Here is a 17,694-nt window from a genome sequence, read left to right as displayed (position 1 = left end):
TCAGGTCTTGGACTGGAGAAGGATTATAGAACGCTCTCATCACTGGTATGAGGTCCTAAAGGCCAACTGATAACTTGAAGAACAAAGGGATGTTCCTGCTCTGTGGTGAACAGCCATATAGACAAGGGGAGGTGTTTGAATCTCTGCACATGGATGCCAATATTATCCCAATGGTTTGGGGGGCTTGGAGCAAGCGGCTCTGGTGGAAAGTGTCTCTGCCCATAGCAGGGGTTGGAACTGGATGAGCTTTAGGGTGCCTTCCAACCCAGACCAGTGTGTGGTTGTGTGTGGGATTCATTCACAGTGAGCAGCAGCTGGGTCAGTGCCAGGCTGTCTCCAGAGATGCTCAATGGTGTCTTTGGAGGCTCCCATCTTGAACACAGATGTTTGAATCCCTTTTTCTCTGAGAAGAAAGCTCCTGGCCTGGTTCTGCCTCCTGTTTCTCTTGAATAGGGCTCATTATAGGAAGTTACAGTGCATGGACTGTGCTTATTTGCAAGTCTCACTGCCCTGTTGGAGCCAGGGCACTGCTGCTTTCATCTATGGATGTCCAGGAGGAAGCTCCTCAGCCATCAGGAGCCTGTGTGGCGTTAGGTGGTTGTTCCTTACCTCCCCATCTTCAGAAGCTGAAGAATCCCCCCTCTCCCTGCCCCACATCCTTATCCTGGCCTCTGTTTGTGAGCCCTGCTTTCCTTAAACACCCCCCTTGTTGACGTGCAGCATTGGGAGCTCAGTGTGGGGCTGCTGGGGGTTCTCATTGTGCTGCTCTGTGTCTCCACCAGGGCCGGGTGGTTGAGAACATCTCCAAGAGATGCGGGGGTTTCCTGCGGAAGCTCAGCCTGCGCGGCTGCCTGGGAGTGGGAGACAACGCATTGAGGTACTGGGGTGGCTTCTCCCTGCTCTTAAAGGGGATGGGGAGAGGGATCCCATCACTGCAGGCCCCAAGGAACGCTTTGGACCTGAGCTCTTCAGCCTGCGTGTCTGACATCAGCCATCGGGAGCAGTAACACAGCATCCTTGTGACTGTATTGGTTAATGCTGAAGCCCTTTTGAATGCTCATTTCTCATGGAAGCATCTTTAATTGGCCATGGTTTAGCTTCACACAGTCACCATTCCTCTCAGTGCTCATTAAAACCTCTGCTGCAGGAGCTGGCACTGAGTTACCAACCTTTACCTTAAGGTTGGGAGATGCCAAGGCAAGGTGTGGGGCAGCATCGATTCTTCCTGTTGTCTATTCCCAAGTTTGTGAGCTGTTATCTGTGTTCCCCTTCAAGCAAAGGCTGTAAAGCACTGGAATTGCACTGCCTGAAATCCAGTGGTTTTTCCCTTTTCCTTCCCTCAAGAACATTTGCCCAGAACTGCAGGAACATCGAAGTCCTGAACCTGAACGGCTGCACCAAGATCACCGACGCGTGAGTAAAACTCCTCTTTGCATCCCCTGTTCCATGGGTACCACGCTGGGTTCTCCAGCCCTGCTATAAGGGAAGGCCGGTGGGAGGTGATGGGATGCATGTGGTGGGCTCTGTGGCCTGAGTGTGTCCGGTCTGATCTCTTGCAGGACCTGTACCAGCCTCAGCAAGTTCTGCTCTAAACTCAGGCACCTTGACTTGGCTTCCTGCACTTCCATAACCAACCTGTCCCTGAAAGCACTCAGGTAGGGCTCGACAGCATTGACTCTTGCTGGTGGATCACAGAGCCACCATTGCCTGTATCCTGTGTGCCTTGGAGGTGTAGCTGTGATTTGGAGCTCAGTGTTCACCTCATGCCTCCTGGTTTGCTGAGACAGAGGAGGAGGACTCAGGAAACCTGCCCTCAGCCTTGTTTGTATCCATCCTGATGGCCAGGAGCAGTACAAGAAAGGATTGTGCTCTGTTAAAGCCTTTGGGGCCTTTTGAGTCCTTTCTGAAGGGCTCATTCTTCAGCTCCTTCACTCCATTGCTGCTTAGTGGTTATTTAGAGAGCCAGAGGGTGAGCACCAGTATGTGGCTGGCTTGTTGAACTGCTTAGGAGCCCCAGAACTGCTCCAATCTGCTCAGTGGAATGGCCAAGTAATGTAGAAAAGGAAGGGACAGGCAGGCATCGGTGGGAAGATGCTGGGATGGGAGAAGAGGCAGGAAAACCCCACTGAAGGTAGCAATAGAGGCCAAGCTATTAAAAAATAATAAAGTCAATATAAGATAACATAATACATTAAGATATATCAATAAGAGAATAAAGGAAAATACAGGGAAGCTGTATCACAGGAAAAAAACCACTGGAGAGTGAATCTGGACACCAGAACTGGAAGAGCAAGTGAATGGTTCTGTTCTCTTTGGGCCTGTTGCTCCCTTCCCTTGAGCATCTTCCTCCTCATCCCTGTTTTCCCAAGGCCACACTTGTGCTGCAGCTCTCTCAGGTGGATGGTGGCGTGTTCCTGCTTACAAAGTGGGTCTTACTCCTCCTGGCAGCTATTTGCAGATGCAGTGTTAGACCTGGGCAGAAATCAGCCCTAGTTTGGGTTGCATTGAGGGTGCTTTGGTTGTATTTGGATCCAGAGACCCACAGTGTGTGTCCTTGCGGAGGAGCTGGGGGTGTCCAGAATGGGATCACTGAGCAGGATTTGTATCCAAACCAAACCCAAGCTTTTCCTTTCCTTCCCAAAGCGAGGGCTGCCCATTGCTGGAACAGCTGAACATCTCCTGGTGTGACCAAGTGACCAAGGATGGCATCCAGGCCCTGGTGAGAGGCTGCGGAGGACTCAAAGCCCTGTTCCTGAAGGGCTGCACACAGGTACTGCCCTAGAGAGTGAATAACAACTCCCTCTGCTCTCAACACCCCTCCTGCTCTCCCTGGAAGCGTGGGGGTGAAGGAGATGGGGCTTTTCCCATTTGTTGGAATGACTCTGTTGGAGATTAACTGCTTTTAGTGAGATTCTTGAATAGCTTTGAGCTCAGTGTGAGTGATGGGACAGGGAACAAATTGCTGTAGAACCATTCTTCTTTCTTCCCCACTGGTGACCCATTGAGGAAACCTTGCTCCCAAAGGAGATAACTTTATCATTCATGGCTGCACCCATCCATTCCTGAGGGCTCAGATGTTAGAAAGCGTGCCAGAGCTTACCTCTGTGCTGGTGATGGGATCTCCTCTGCGTGGCCTCTGGATCCTGTGCTTAGTCCAAGTGAATCACTGTGTGTGTGCCCATCTCTGCAGCAGTCAGGAACACGCTGCTGCTTCAAGTACATCGCAGAGCTCTTGAGCTATAACTGTGCTTTGAAGAGGCTGCAGAGACTGGGCTGGTTGTGCTTTGGGATATGTAAATGGTGCAGACTCTTACAGCTGAAAGGGGGGGGTTGCCCCCTTGTATTTCCTGTTACTTGGACTGATTTCCTTTAATCTTGCTTTGCTGTCTTAGCTCTGTGTGTTAAATACTTCCCTGTAGTGCAGCTTTACTGAGGAGTTACAAGGAGGAGCATAGAGATGCTCTAAGCCTGGAGCAGCTCTGCTCTGGAGCCAGGCTGAGAGAGCTGGGCTGGGGCAGCCTGGAGAAGAGAAGGCTCCTGAAGGGGAGACCTTAGAGCAGCTCCAGTGCCTAAAGGGGCTGCAGGAAACCTGGAGAGGGGCTTGGGACAAGGGATGTAGGGACAGGGCAAGGAGAACATGGGCTGGGGTCTTTCCAATGCAGGCTGAGGAGCAAGGAAGGAGCAAACACATCTCTGAGAATCTTGTCCTTGAACAAGGAGGGTAAATCTGAGCCTGCAGGACTTAAAACCATGACCCAGAGACTCCCAAGGGTTTAAGAGCCTCAAGGCAGACCTGGAAAACGATTGCTGATTACCTGCCCATTGGCTTGGATGCGGGGTTAGGGCTGAGTCTGTCAGTGCCCTTTTCCTCTGCTGTGTGTAGGTAAGGTTCTGGTGGTACAAAAAGCCTGTTTTGCCCTGTTTCTGGCCACCAAAAGTCGTGCAAGCTGCTGCTAAGCAAAGCAATACCACACTGCTGATGGGCACAAGGCAGCCCAGCTGGAAGGGCTGGAGTCAGTGGTCCTGCTGTTGGGTTTTAATACATGAGATGGGTTTACATCACCTTATAATATATATATAATACATTACATGGCTGTAAAAATGACTTGATTAAAGGTACAATCTCAGGCTCTTCTGAGGATTCAGGTCACAGGAACAGCTTGAGTTTCTAGTATTTATGGAGTCGTGAGTAATATTGATGGCAATACATCCTTGTTATCAATTACTCACCATCTGCTCTTAGAGATTTAGGAACAACAGCTTTCTTTTATCAGCAGGAAGCAACCTGGGCATGATTGTGCTCCTCACATCAAAATAAGGCTCTCTCTGGGTCCCTCTATTGCAGTATAAAGGTGATGGCACTTCCAGGCCCTCGCTAGGGAAGAGTTTCCTTCATCCCTCATCTCACTGCTGGCTTTGGTACATCTGTGTTTGCTCAGCTCAGCCTCTCCTGAATCAGTAACTTAGTGCTGGGGGTCTGCACCCTGCTCCTGAGGTGCTTAAAACCCAAAAGCCATGGGGTGTGTGTGGAGGTACCCTTCTGCCCTATGGGTATCCAAGCCATAGATGCTTTATTATCCCCTAAGCTGTATTGTGTAGCTCACTGCCTCAGTCTCTGATTCCTTCCTTTCCAGCTCGAGGATGAAGCTCTGAAGTACATTGGTGCCCATTGCCCTGAACTGGTCACTTTAAACCTTCAAACGTGCTTAGTAAGTAAAGCTCCCTGTGATGTCCCCATGCAGCCCCAGCATCGTGCTGGTAGAGACCATCTCTAAGCAGAACCCTGCAGAACGTGCTCCATCCCAGGAGCATCAGCACCAGTGCAGGCAGGGAAACAGGAGGCTTTGTAAAGCAATGGATGGAACCCAGCTTGTTGGGAGCATCCAGTAACAGTGACTAAGCCCCCAGAGCAGTGTCCCAGCACTGCCTTTGTCACCGTTGTTTTGTCTCTTTGCCCTGCCTCGTTTGCAGGAGGAGCTGGAAAAATCCTTCCCATTGGCCTGGAGTGCTTGGATGCTGCTCTGGGCCCACGGCTCCTCAGGTCTCTTCATAAACCTCAACCAAGAAGTGCACTTTCCCTGCCCAAAAAAGCTTGCAAGTGGTTATTCTGCAGTGCCAAAAATGTCTATTTCTGCCCCAAAATGTCTATTTCTGCCAAAAAAGAACCTGGAATGGGCTCTTTGCACACACAAGGGTGATGCAGGCAGTAACTGGACTTTGGGGATGCAGGGATGGTCTTGCCCAGTCCTGTTGAAGGAGCAGCTTTAGCAGTTATGAGACTGGGGCTGAGCTGTTAGCCAGTTCCAGGCCTGTGTCTGGGAGCTTGGCAAGAGGCAAATGGGAAGAAAGGAGGAGAAAACTGGTCAGGTTCTTGATCTCCTTACCTGAAAACACCGAGTTCTGCTCAATTTCTGCTTCTTCTCCCTCCAGAGCTTGGGTTTACCAACCCATAGACCTGCTGGTAAAAGAAGCAATGCTAGTCCCAAAAACTGCTGTTTTCCTATGGGAATTGGGTCTGGCTGCCTCTGAAAGCCCAATGAGGTTTAACCTGGTCCTCAGCATGCACAGCCTCTGCCCCCCGTTATCCCTATTCCCTTATCCCACTGCCTGCTCTCCTGCCACACAGCCTCCCAGCCCCACACAAGGAAGAGCACATCTGGAACACATCTGTGCCCTGTTGCCATCCCATTGCAGAGCACGTGGGGCTGGATGGACCCTGTGTGCCTGGGGATGCTGCAGTGGAATCGAATGGGGTTTTGGCTGTAAGGCTGTCTCTTCCAGCTCAGGTTTTGGTCCCAAACCACTGCAGTGTAGTTTTACAAGGCTCTGAAAACAACCTGTAGCTCATTTTGGGGGTAACTGTGCCTGTTGGGTGAGTCTGGACCCACTATTACCTCACCTCTCCTTCCACCCAGAACCACTTCCATGCGTGTGGAATCCCTTCCCCAATGCTCCCAAGTCACTTGAGCGTGGTTTACCCTGCGTCAGCTGCTCCTGTGAAACACCTGCATGCATTTTGGGGTTGAAAGAAGCAATAACTCCTCCTGGGGGACGTGCCCGGGTGGAAGCAGGAGCACAAGCAGCGCCTTTGCACCTCCACCTACGTTGTTATGGCTTGTGATGTTGTTATTGTTTTTCTTGTAGCAAATAACAGATGATGGTCTCATTACAATATGCAGAGGATGCCACAAGTTGCAATCCTTGTGTGCTTCAGGCTGCTCTAACATTACAGATGCCATCCTGAACGCCCTGGGACAGAACTGCCCAAGGCTTAGGTGAGTTTGCAGCACCCAGCTCCAGCCACCCTGGTGATGTGCTCGTGACACTGAAACCCTCTCTATAAAGGGCTCTTTTGCTCCCTGAGCTTTCTCCATGTGTTTGCTATGGGGTGGGGGGATCATGGATGAACCCAAACCCCTCCTGTGAGTGGTAAGATTGCTCCATGCCATGCTGATGTGTGTTCCGATAGCAGCAGGCTCCTTCTGCACTGTGATGCCTTTGATCCCTGATGGAAACCAGTTGAGGTTAGGTGATTGTTGCACTGGGAACACACTGGAACTGCGCTGTATCCTCCTGCTGTGGGATGGTAGCAGCTTTCTCATGATGGTTTGGGTGGTTTCAGGTGGAATCTGTGCTCTGTTTGACAGAGAGGGGCTCCCAGCAGCAGCTCTGCAGGTGCTTGCTGCCTTCTGGGTTATCCTTTAAGACTCTCTCCCTATTAGGACCACTTTCTGCAGGAGGACTTCACTGTAATGCAGCAAATGCCCAGGGGCAGAAAGAAGAGAGGGTTTTATTCTCTTGACATCCCTAAGAGCTGAGTGGCTGCATTCAATGGCACAAAATAGGTGCCTTCCAGGGGAAGCAAAGCACAACTGTGCTCTGTGCTAGCCCATTTAAAGCATTACAGGTACAACTGCATGGAAACCAGTGTGAAAAGAGGAAGGTAAAGCAGCATTTCAGTTCCAGATGGTTTCTGTGTTCCTGTTCAGCTGCAGCTTTACAGCGTTAAGCTCCATAGGGTAAAATCCATCATGCACTTTAGGAGAGTTGGCTTCTTGTCCTGTAGAGGTGGGTAAATGGGGTACCACTGTGAAGGAAACCTCAGCAAGCTGATCCCTTGTCACAGCACCTCTGAAGACTTCAGACCCCTCTATCATGGCATCACTTATTCCCCAGGGCTCATCTTGGTGGTTGTGCTTTACATCACCTTTTGGTGTGGTTTACACCCTTTCCATGGTGAGATCCCCCTTTGGGAATGGCTTGAACCTGACTGAGCTGAGCTCTTAGGCAGAAGCTGTTCCCTGTGAGGGTGCTGAGGCGCTGGCACAGGGTGCCCAGAGAAGCTGTGGCTGCCCCATCCCTGGCAGTGCTCAAGGCCAGGTTGCACACAGGGGCTTGGAGCAAGCTGCTCCAGTGTGATGCATCCCTGCCCATGGCAAGGGTTGGAGCTGGATGGGCTTTGAGGTCCCTTCATCCCAACCCACTCTGGGGTTCCATGGTCTCCCAGGTGAGCCCTCCCTGCTTGGCATCCCCTTGGAGCCTGACTCCCTGTTCTCTCCCATGCCCTGGGGTATGGAGGGTGGCTGCTCCGTGCCCATTCATCCTCCCAGGGAGCAGAGCCTAAACTGGGTCAGAACATCCCTGGGGTGCTGGATGCTTGTGCTGAAACACTCTGCAAAGCCAAATGAGTGCACCGTGGTGATTGTCCACTCTTTCCATGCAGAATACTAGAAGTTGCAAGGTGTTCCCAACTAACGGACGTGGGCTTCACCACCCTAGCTAGGGTAAGTGCTCCTTCCTGGGGGTCTTTGCTTGCTTTCCGGGATGGATGGGAACGACCCTGTGCCACCAAACGGAGCCTGTTTGTGATCTTTGCCATTGCCCTGAGCCACGCATCCCATAGGCAATGGGGAACACTGGGAGGTGAACACCTCATTGGTTGATTTGTTGGGGTGGGCACAAGGGACTTTTATTTGCTAGGATTGGAGCAGCTGTGTGCCTTTACGTGGTCCTTTCCTGCACACTGAGCATTGAGATGCAGCACCACGATGCTCATGGAGAGCACCTTGCGGGTTGAATAGGAGCTGTGGTGCTGTGGTTGTGTTACCATCTCCTGCCTCATCTCTGCCCTCAGTCCTTGTGCTTGCTCTTCCCTTTGCTCCTAGAACTGCCACGAGCTGGAGAAGATGGACCTGGAGGAGTGCGTCCAGGTAGGGGCTGGTGGCCTTGGCTCTTCCTCCTTTAGCACGGTCCCAGCAGCGTGGTGAGAGGGGGACAGAGCAGGAGATGGGCTCCAAAGGAGGGCTGGAGTTCGGATCCTGAGCAGGGAAGCTGGGGGTATTCGGGATAAGGCAGTGCTGGTTTGGGGGATCACGCCTTTGTTCATATCTCAGTATCAATCACTATCAAATTTCCCTATCAATATCAAATAACAACCAAAACAGCACTTAAACAGGGATAGAGGGGATGGAAGTGTGAGCATCACCACAAGATGAAGCCCCATAGTAAGGTTTGTGCTCCATGTACTGCTGGTTCCCTCTGTGGAAAGGACACACTGAGCAGTGAGGATGCTCCAGGGGACATGGCAACAGCTTGGAATGGAACAGGGCTCCCCATGCTACCAAGGCAGTGGGGTGACATGGGGTGGCATCCCTATCCCTGCCTCCTGTGCTGCAGTTGTCCCTCATAGTGGCCACAGGGCACATGCGTGTTCTGTAGGGCACGTGCCATAAGGAGATAACTGCTTCCAGGGAGCACTGGCAGGGAAAAGAGCTGGATTTCCTGCAGGTCCCATTGAAAGGGATGGGTTTGAAATGGATCCTGTGGTACAAGCAGCGGGGTTTGCTTCCTGCATTGGGAACAGCATCCCGGCCTTCCCGATGTGCACAGGGCAGAAACTGAGCCCATCACAGGGGGAAGCGGCACTGGTCCAGGCAGGAGCTGCTTCCAAGTGAACCTGGGAAAGGAAGAAGAGGAACTGGGCTCTGAGCAAAGGCATCCCAGGCTCGCATTGGGGAGCCATCGTGTTGAGCCTCTTTCTTCCTGAGGGATAAAGGGGAGCAATGGGATGGAGCTCTGCTCACGTGCTTCACGTGAGCTTATTCCATGAGAGCTGCTTGAGGAAGTCCAGGAAAAGCTGAGGTGATGCCTGGAAGGGCCTGGAATTGGGGCTCAGGACAGGGGAACTGCTATGGATGAGGCCAACTCTGCAGTGGTCCTCTCATAGGAGGGGAGAAGGCCTTGAGCAAAGCACCCAGCCTGAAAAGGGCTCTTTCCTCTTTTCCAGATAACAGACAGCACGCTCATCCAGCTTTCCATACACTGTCCTTGCCTTCAGGTTCTGGTGAGTGTTCCAAGGGAGACTTCCAGTGTTTCCTGTGCTCCAAACACAAGGGTTTGAAGGGCAGCCGGTGGGGAGTTGTCTCTTTGCCTTCATGGATGCGCTGTGAAGGCTTTGGAAGAGTTCAGCTGGAAACTTGACCCAAAGAACCTCTTGTCCCTCCTCTGCATCCATAGGAGAGGAGGATGCAGCTCTTCCCATCTGTGTTATGGAGCTGGGGAGCTGAGGTGATATTCCTCTAGGCTGGAATATGTGGGAGTTGAGGCTCAGTCTGCCCTGTGTGATGCTGAGAGAGCTGGGCTGGGACAGCCTGGAGAAGAGAAGGCTCCTGAAGGGGAGACCTTAGAGCAGCTCCAGTGCCTAAAGGGGCTGCAGGAAACCTGGAGAGGGGCTTGGGACAAGGGATGTAGGGACAGGGCAAGGGGAATGGATTGAACCTGCCCGAGGGGAGACTGAGCTGAGCTCTTAGGCAGAAGCTCTTCCCTGTGAGGGTGCTGAGGCGCTGGCACAGGGTGCCCAGAGAAGCTGTGGCTGCCCCATCCCTGGCAGTGCTCAAGGCCAGGTTGGACACAGGGGCTTGGAGCAAGCTGCTCCAGTGGAAGGGGTCCCTGCCCGTGGAGCTGGAGGAGCTTTAAGGTCCCTTCAGCCCAAACCAGTTTGGGATATTATGCTCCTCTGCTGGCTCCGTTGTGTCCTGCTCTGGGTGTCCTGGAGCAGTGACAGGGGCAGCACTGTGGGTGCAGGAACACTTTGGATGCAGGAAGACTGCTGTGCTCACTGCAGAGCTTGTCCCACTGCGAGCTCATCACGGACGATGGGATCCGGCACTTGGGCAACGGCGCCTGCGCCCACGACCGCCTGGAGGTGATCGAGCTGGACAACTGCCCCTTGATCACGGATGCCTCCCTGGAGCACCTGAAGAGCTGCCACAGCCTGGAGAGGATAGAGCTGTACGACTGCCAGCAGATCACTCGCGCCGGCATCAAGAGACTCAGGGTGAGGAGCAGGGCCTCAGGGGCAGGAGGGAGGGATGGGGACCATCAGTGATGCAGTGGTTGCTGTGCACTCGCAGGCTTGGGTTGGATCATAGGGAAGGGGTTGTTGCTGTGCCCACTGGGGAGTAGGGGTTGTTTTACAGGTGGCACTGCTCTTGAAACAGGGGGCAGAGCTTGCATTGCACTGCCCCATATCCTCAGTGCAGATGCAGTGCATTGTATTGGTCCTTGATGTATAAATAACAGGGATAATCCTGTACTAGAGGCAGTTTGCTGCAGGGGCTCAAGTGGGACAGAGCCAGGGTGCTCCTAAAGCACCCAGTGTCCCAGTGCTCCCCTCCTCAGTCTGTATCTTGATGATACATAGGATGTATGTGTCCCAGTGTCCCAGTGCTCCCCTCCTCGGTCTGTATCTTGAGCTGAGAGGGTGCTGAGGGTGCCCCATCCCTGGCAGTGCTCAAGGCCAGGTTGGACACAGGGGCTTGGAGCAAGCTGCTCCAGTGGAAGGGGTTGGAGAACCCAAACCATTCCATGATGATGATCTGTGTAAGAGGAGCAGTGATAGCACTGCACTCTCTGTGCACAGTGTGGAGCTGTTCTGTTCCCCACAGCCACCCCAGGAGTGATGGGAGAGGAAGGAGCATCACTTATTTATCCCCTATAACCCTCTTTGCCAGTAACAGAATGAACTTAAAAGGGGAAAATCACCCTGGTCACCTGCAGGAGCTGGACTCCAGCCTGGAGACAAGCAAAGCCTTGGGGCTTCTCTTTGTCACTCCCCCTCCATTGTGTTTGCCTTCCAGACCCATTTACCCAACATCAGAGTCCACGCTTACTTCGCTCCTGTGACTCCACCTCCCTCGGTGGGAGGCAGCAGACAGCGCTTCTGCAGATGCTGCATCATCCTATGACAGCGGCCCTGCTCCTCCAGCAAACTGAGTCTTTCCCCCCCTCTCCTTGTAGGGGCACGGGGGCCACCAGGATCTCCAAGGAAAGCGATACCAGTGTCATTTGCAAGGGGCAGTGAGCAGGGCTGTGGTGCCCCTGTAGCCACCCATCCCCATCCATATAGACAGACACCCTCCCCTTCCCTCCCTCCGTGCTCCAGCCAGCCGGTGGACTCTGCTGTGGGAGCTGGAGCTCTCTTGGCTTTCTCTCCAGGTGGATTGGGCTCGTTGGGAACCGTTCCCACTGGGGATGCTCAGGTGGGATCCCTGCGGTGAGGCCGCTGCTGTGGAGGTTGGAAGAGTGAATGGAAACCCTTGGACATGGAAGGGGGAGAGGAAGGACCAGGCTTTAACCCCGCGCCTCTCATCCAGAGGGGGAACAAAGAAAACCAACCTGAACCCCCCCCAAATCCTTGTGTCCGTTCTTCAGTGAGGGGATGAGGCAGGATTGAGCCGTGCTCCCCTGCTGAGCACCCGGAGCCAACGCTCATCTCTTGTGTCCTGTAGCATCCGGCTCAGAGGCTTCCTTAGGTCACTGGGATCCAGCTCAAACCTGGCACATCAGGGCCCCGGGGGGGGGTAAGGGGGGGGTTCCCCTCCCTGTATCCCACTTGGGTTTGCTTTGACACGTTCCTAATGCAGTCACTTTGGGAGATTCCCCCTCCACAAAGGTAGGAATCAGGCGTTTCAATGAGAGCTTCCCATCGTGAGCAGCATGAGCCTGGAGGGAGCTGCGAGGAGGATGCTGAAGGACAAGGGGGATGTACCACAGGAGGCTCCTCAGCCCCTTCTCATCAGTGCTTGGGTACCCAAATCTCTTCTGCGTTTCAGGTGTTCTCCCAGTGACAAGGATCTAACTCGTGCTATAGGGGAACCAGTTATAACCCTTGTTGCAAGCCCAGCTCCCTCCTGCCTGCCCTTCATCCCCAAGGAAAAGCCAAGCAGAATCTTTCTGCTGCTTGCCCTGCTCGAGCCATCCCCCTCTGTGTGAGTGCTGGGGGGGGCTGCTGCTTGTGCCCCTTCCACAGGTAAGTGTGGATGAAAGGAGGGTTTGCTCCGTTGCTCCCCAGCTCCCATGGGATGTGTTTGCAGCGGGATGAGCCCCAGTGCTCCCAGTATGGAACACGAACAGGCAGGGGGCTGATGGGTTTCATGGGGCAGAGCTCGCTTTGGGGATGTTGTGCTCCTGCTGTGGTCCAGCCGGGATGGAAGGGACCCGTGTTTATGGATGCCTCTGGCTGGGGCTGGTTCAGCATCCTGGCCCCACAAGTGATGCTGCACCTTCATTCCATGGGGTGCAGCACGAGGTTTGAGGCTCAGGGTTTGCGCTGTGTTGCTTCCCACTCTCTTCCCACCATCCCAAGCAATGGGGGCAGGCAGAAGGGTCACTTACTCCTTCACCCCATCAGCGTTCGCTCCGTGGTGTGCTGACAGGAGCCCCGTTGTGCCGCCTCAAGGATGCTGTCGGCCCTTCCCCTGGAGCTGGCTTTGAATCCAGTCTATTTATTCAGATCCCTTGGTCCCTGTGGATTCCCTCTGTCCTCCATGAGCATTCCTCATCCTCCCTTTGCACGGCTCCCTTCTGAGGGTTCGGGGTGGCCGAGGACAAACGGCGCTTCCCATGGTACCAGGGCAGCAGCAATGGGTGTCTTGGCACAGCTCAAGCTCACCTGGGGCAGGGCAGAGCTGATGTGGATTTCCAGGCTGGATGTGATGGATTTCCAAGCTGGATGTGATGGATTTCCAAGCTGGATCTGATGGATTTCCAAGCTGGATCTGATGGATTTCCAGGCTGGATGTGATGGATTTCCAGGCTGGATCTGATGGATTTCCAGGCTGGATTTGATTTTTCCTTGTGGCAGAGCCCAGTTTTCAAGGGGGGGGGAAACTCCCAAGACTACAGAACCCAAAGCGTTTTTCGTTGTCGTTTTCCAGACAGGGTTTGACAGCATTAAGGTAGCTCAAAACCTACTTGACAGTGTCCTTGAAAAGTCACTTAATCCGTCTCCAAATGGACTCTTCCTTTATGTTTGTATTTATAAATACCAATAAACACCATTTTCCAAGCTCTGTTTTACCACAGGAGGGATTTGGGGGAGCAAAACCCAACCCCGGTGCATGGGGCAGTGTTCCAGGCTGGGGCTTGCCTTGGTTTGGTGGCCACAGAGGGCACCGAGCACTGAGGTTTGGGGCTCAGGTGGGGTGAGGAGCTGGTGGCTCCTGGATCCACTGGTCCAGGACAGGACCATGGTCCAGGGCTCTTCCCTGCTCCTGCTCAGACACCCAGCCCGGGCCATAGGGTCCATGGGCAGAGCCTTGAGGGGCTTTTGCTGCCTCAACCCTCCTGGGCTGGAGCAGATGCAGCAGGGACCTCCCCAGGGGAGGAACTGAGCCCTTCTGGGTCAGGGAGCCCCAATTCCACCCCAAATGAGGCTTTTCTGGTGGTTCAGGACCTGCAGCAGCGCTTCCAAGCCCATTCCTGTGGCTGCTCCAACAGGGCTCAGTTAAACCAGAAACCTGAAGAGTTCCCTGTTCTCAAGAGAATCCCCTATGGATGTGGCATCGTGGGGGTTTGGGTCTGGAATGAGGTTCAGGATGATGGACCCCAAAAATGAGGTTTAAAACATCTGTGTTTGGGGGGGGGAAGGATGGGGATGGTGAGAATGGGAGGGTTTGGGGGTGATGGGGCTGTGGGGCTCAAGCAGCTTCTAAAAGCTCTGAGGGGGGGGGTTGGCTCCTGGCAGCACCCACAGGGGTGAGGGTTGGGGGTCCCCTGCTCCCTCCTATCCCTTCCCGTCTGTGGCTGCACCCCGAGCCTGTTGTGACGAGCACCAAGGTGGGGAGCAGGAGCTCTTCCCATTGCACAAACCCTGGAGAGAAAGAGGGGAGACTCCATGGGAGCAGTCTGGGGGGCTCTGGAGCTTTATTGGATGCTCGAGGCTCCTCTGTGCGCAGGACAAGGAGCGCTCACTTCTTGGTCTCCTCCTCCTTGGAGAGGGTCTTGATGATCTCCTCCTTCTTGGCCTGCAGCCGCTCCTCGCGCCGCTTCCGAGCCTCCTTGGTCTTGGACCTACGAGCTTCAGCCTGGTCACTGCCAGAGGGGAAGAGCTGCTTCATGTGGGGATCACCAAGGAGCTTCCACCCTGGCTCCTGCTCCAGAGCCACCTGGAGCAATGGCTCATGGAAGCAGGGGATGCTTTGTGCTGGAAGGGAGCTTAAAGCTCATCCAGTTCCAACCCCAACCCCTTCCACTGGAGCAGCTTGCTCCAAGCCCCTGTGCCTTGAGCACTGCCAGGGATGGGGCAGCCACAGCTTCCCTGGGCACCCTGTGCCAGCGCCTCAGCACCCTCACAGGGAAGAGCTTCTGCCTCAGAGCCCATCTCTGGCCCAGTTCTAGCTCCCATTCCTCACCCAGGCTCCAGAAGGAGCCACCAGCACCAGAACCCCCCCCTTGTGGATGCAGCACTTACGCCAAGAGCTTCTTGCGAGCTTTATCCGCCTTGAGCTTGTGGATGTGCTCCATGAGGATGCGCTTGTTCTTGAAGACGTTACCCTTGACCTTCAGGTACAGGCTGTGATACCTGAGGGAGCAGAAGGGAACGGGCTCAGTGAGGCAGCCCCAGACCCCCTCATCCCTCCTGCTGGGCTCATCCCTGGTGCCGTGCTCCGTGGGGAGGGCTCCGGCACCACCGGGGCCTGGCTCACATGTGCCGGTCGATCTTCTTGGACTCCCTGTATCTGCGCAGGAGGCGCCTCAGGATCCGCATCCGCCGCATCCAGGTCACCTTCTCGGGCATGCGAGCGTTGGCCGTGCCCTTCCTCTTACCTGCAGAGGGAAAACAGGATGGGGATGGAGCTGGAGTCCTGCACCTTCAACACGGTCCTCATAGAACCATAGAATAGTTCAGGTTGGAAAGGAGCTTCAGATCATCCAGTTCCAACCCCCTGCCATGGGCAGGGACACCTCACACTAAACCATGGCACCCAAGGCTTCATCCAACTTGGCCTTGAGCACTGCCAGGGATGGAGCATTCACAACCTCCCTGGGCACCCATTCCAGTGCCTCAGCACCCTCACAGGAAAGAATTTCCTCCTTAGATCCAATCTAAACTCCCCCTGTTTCAGTTTTAACCCATTACCCCTTGTCCTATCACTACAGTCCCTAATGAAGAGTCCCTCCCCAGCATCCCTATAGGCCCCCTTCAGACACTGGAAGCTGCTCTGAGGTCTCCACGCAGCTTCTCTTCTCCAGGCTGAACAGCCCCAACCTTCTCAGCCTGGCTCCATACAGGAGCTACTCCAGCCCCTGAGCATCCTCGTGGCCTCCTCTGGACTTGTTCCAACAGCTCCATGTCCTTTTGATGTTGAGGACACCAGCACTGCACACAGTGCTCCAAGTGAGGTCTCACGAGAGCAGAGCAGAGGGGCAGGATCACCTCCTTGGACCTGCTGGTCACGCTCCTCTTGATGCAGCCCAGGATACTGCTGGTTTCAGGGCTGCAAGCGCACACTGAAGCAGCTCCTGTTCAGGTTCTCATTGCCCAGCACCCCCAAGTCCATCTCCTCAGGCTGCTCTGGATCTCTTCTCTGCCCAGCCTGGAGCTGTGTCTGGGATTGCTCCCCCCTCACATTTAACCCTTCTCTCTGCTCCCAGAGGAAAACCATGGCCACACAAAGCGCAGGCTGAGGCTCTGCCCTGCAGGAGCCATGGGGCTGCACTCACCGATGCCCATGTGCCGGCCCTTCCGCCGGGCCAGGGTGTTCTTCCTGCACCGGGCTCGGGAGTGCACGGTCACGGGCTTGCGGATGATGAGCCCATCCTTGATGAGCTTCCGGATCTGCTGCCCTGTGGACAGAAACCTCCATCTCCAACACCAACCATGCACAGGCACCAACGCTGCCTTCCCAAACCCCCTCCTGCCCCTGCGTCCCCATCACTGGAGACCCCCCCACACCATTCTAAACCCACCCCCCCATGGCATCTGAAACTGGGCTCCCTCACACTCAGTGTCCTGGATTCACCTCTCTGCTTGACCCAGCCCCTCTGCCCCTGTCCCCATCACATCCCTGCCTGTCCCTGCTCCTGTCCCCACCGCATCCCTGCTTGTCCCAGCCCCTCTGTCCCTGTCCCCACCGCATCCCTGCTTGTCCCTGCCCCTCTGTCCCTGTCCCCACCACATCCCAGCCCCTCTGTCCCCACCACATCCCTGCTTGTCCCAGCCCCTCTGCCCCATCCCCACTGCATCCCCACTTGTCCCTGCCCCTGTCCCCACTGCATCCCTGCTTGTCCCAGCCCCTCTGTCCCTGTCCCCACCGCATCCCTGCTGCTCTGTCCCTGTCCCCATCGCATCCCAGCCCCTGTCCCTGTCCCACTGCATCCCTGCTCCTCTCTCCCTGTCCCACAGCATCCCTGCTTGTCCCTGCCCCTGTCCCCACCACATCCCTGCTTGTCCCAGCCCCTCTCCCGCTGTCCCCACCGCATCCCAGCCCCTCTATCCCTGTCCCCACCACATCCCTGCCCCTCTCCCTTTGTCCCCACCACATCCCTGCTTGTCCCAGACCCTCTATCCCTGTCCCCACCGCATTCCTGCTGCTCTGTTCCTGTCCCACTGCATCCCTGCTTGTCCCAGCCCCTCTGCCCCTGTCCCCACCGCATCCCTGCTTGTCCCAGCCCCTCTATCCCTGTCCCCACCGCATCCCTGCCCCTCTCCCTGTCCCCACCGCATCCCTGCTTGTCCCAGCACCACGGGGAGGGCACTCACTGGAGTTGGCATTGGCGATCTCGTTGGTCTCATTGGGATCCAGCCACACTTTCTTCTTGCCGCAGCGCAGGACGCTGGAGGCCAGCCTCTTCTGGAGCCGCAGCATACTGCAAACACCTCCTGCATCAGCACCCAGCCCTAACCCCGGGCCCCATCCACACCCGGGCCGGTGACTGCAGCACTGCCCCGAGCACCCTCTGGGGCAGAAATTGCTCCTCAGCTCCATCTAAACCTCCCCATGGGGCAGTTTGAGGCCGGCTCCTCTTGTCCCACCCCTCGGGAGCAGAGCCCAGCCCCTCCTGGCTCCATCCTCCTGCCAGGCCTTTGTAGGGAGCGATCAGGTCCCCCCCGGTCCCCCAGCCCGTCCCCACCGCACTGTGCTCCAGGCCCTGCACCGACTCCATTCCCTTCCGTGGCCCCGCTCCAGCTCCTCAATGCCCCTTCAGTGCCCAGCACAAGCGGCCGAGCCCTGCCCTGGCCCCGCTCCTCCCTCAGCTTCCCCACAGCCGCCATTTCCCCCCCTCCCCTCACCGCGGCCGCCATTTTCCCCCCGCGGAGACCGCAGCCACCCCAGGGGCCGCGGGACCCCCCCGGTTACCGAAGCCTCCCCCCGTTACCGAGACCCTAGACCCCGCTCCCTGCCGTATCCC

At 55.4% G+C, this 17,694-nt stretch overlaps 2 protein-coding genes across 2 annotated transcripts in view; one reads left to right on the top strand and one right to left on the bottom strand.

The window, feature by feature from the left end:
• FBXL20 (F-box and leucine rich repeat protein 20) overlaps positions 1–11,403 on the top strand; it is a 33,554-nt gene extending 22,151 nt beyond the window's left edge. Inside the window, exons 5-15 of the mRNA XM_061361022.1 lie at positions 783–877; positions 1,345–1,413; positions 1,560–1,655; positions 2,644–2,770; positions 4,635–4,709; positions 6,145–6,275; positions 7,724–7,784; positions 8,166–8,210; positions 9,287–9,343; positions 10,124–10,336; positions 11,139–11,403. Coding sequence (XP_061217006.1) covers positions 783–877; positions 1,345–1,413; positions 1,560–1,655; positions 2,644–2,770; positions 4,635–4,709; positions 6,145–6,275; positions 7,724–7,784; positions 8,166–8,210; positions 9,287–9,343; positions 10,124–10,336; positions 11,139–11,246 — 1,077 coding nt within the window. The 3' untranslated portion in view covers positions 11,247–11,403. The remainder of the gene's footprint in view (positions 1–782; positions 878–1,344; positions 1,414–1,559; positions 1,656–2,643; positions 2,771–4,634; positions 4,710–6,144; positions 6,276–7,723; positions 7,785–8,165; positions 8,211–9,286; positions 9,344–10,123; positions 10,337–11,138) is intronic.
• Positions 11,404–14,191: 2,788 nt separating this feature from the next.
• On the bottom strand, positions 14,192–17,184 carry RPL19 (ribosomal protein L19). The gene is made up of 5 exons (XM_061361009.1): positions 17,045–17,184; positions 16,006–16,128; positions 14,988–15,108; positions 14,753–14,863; positions 14,192–14,373 (listed from the first exon to the last, which is right to left on the bottom strand). Exons 1-5 carry the CDS (start codon positions 17,148–17,150, stop codon positions 14,250–14,252), a joined length of 585 nt encoding a protein of 194 aa, XP_061216993.1. The 5' UTR covers positions 17,151–17,184; the 3' UTR covers positions 14,192–14,249.
• Between the last annotated feature and the right edge of the window lie 510 nt (positions 17,185–17,694).

This window comes from Neopsephotus bourkii, unplaced genomic scaffold (genome assembly GCF_033783945.1).
Source record: "Neopsephotus bourkii isolate Nb327-2 ecotype Australia unplaced genomic scaffold, CSIRO-AGI_Nbou_v1 NB_1044, whole genome shotgun sequence".
Classification (NCBI taxonomy): domain Eukaryota; kingdom Metazoa; phylum Chordata; class Aves; order Psittaciformes; family Psittacidae; genus Neopsephotus; species Neopsephotus bourkii.
The sequence above is the reverse complement of the archived record's forward strand: the minus strand, read 5'-3'. Positions and strand labels throughout refer to the sequence as shown.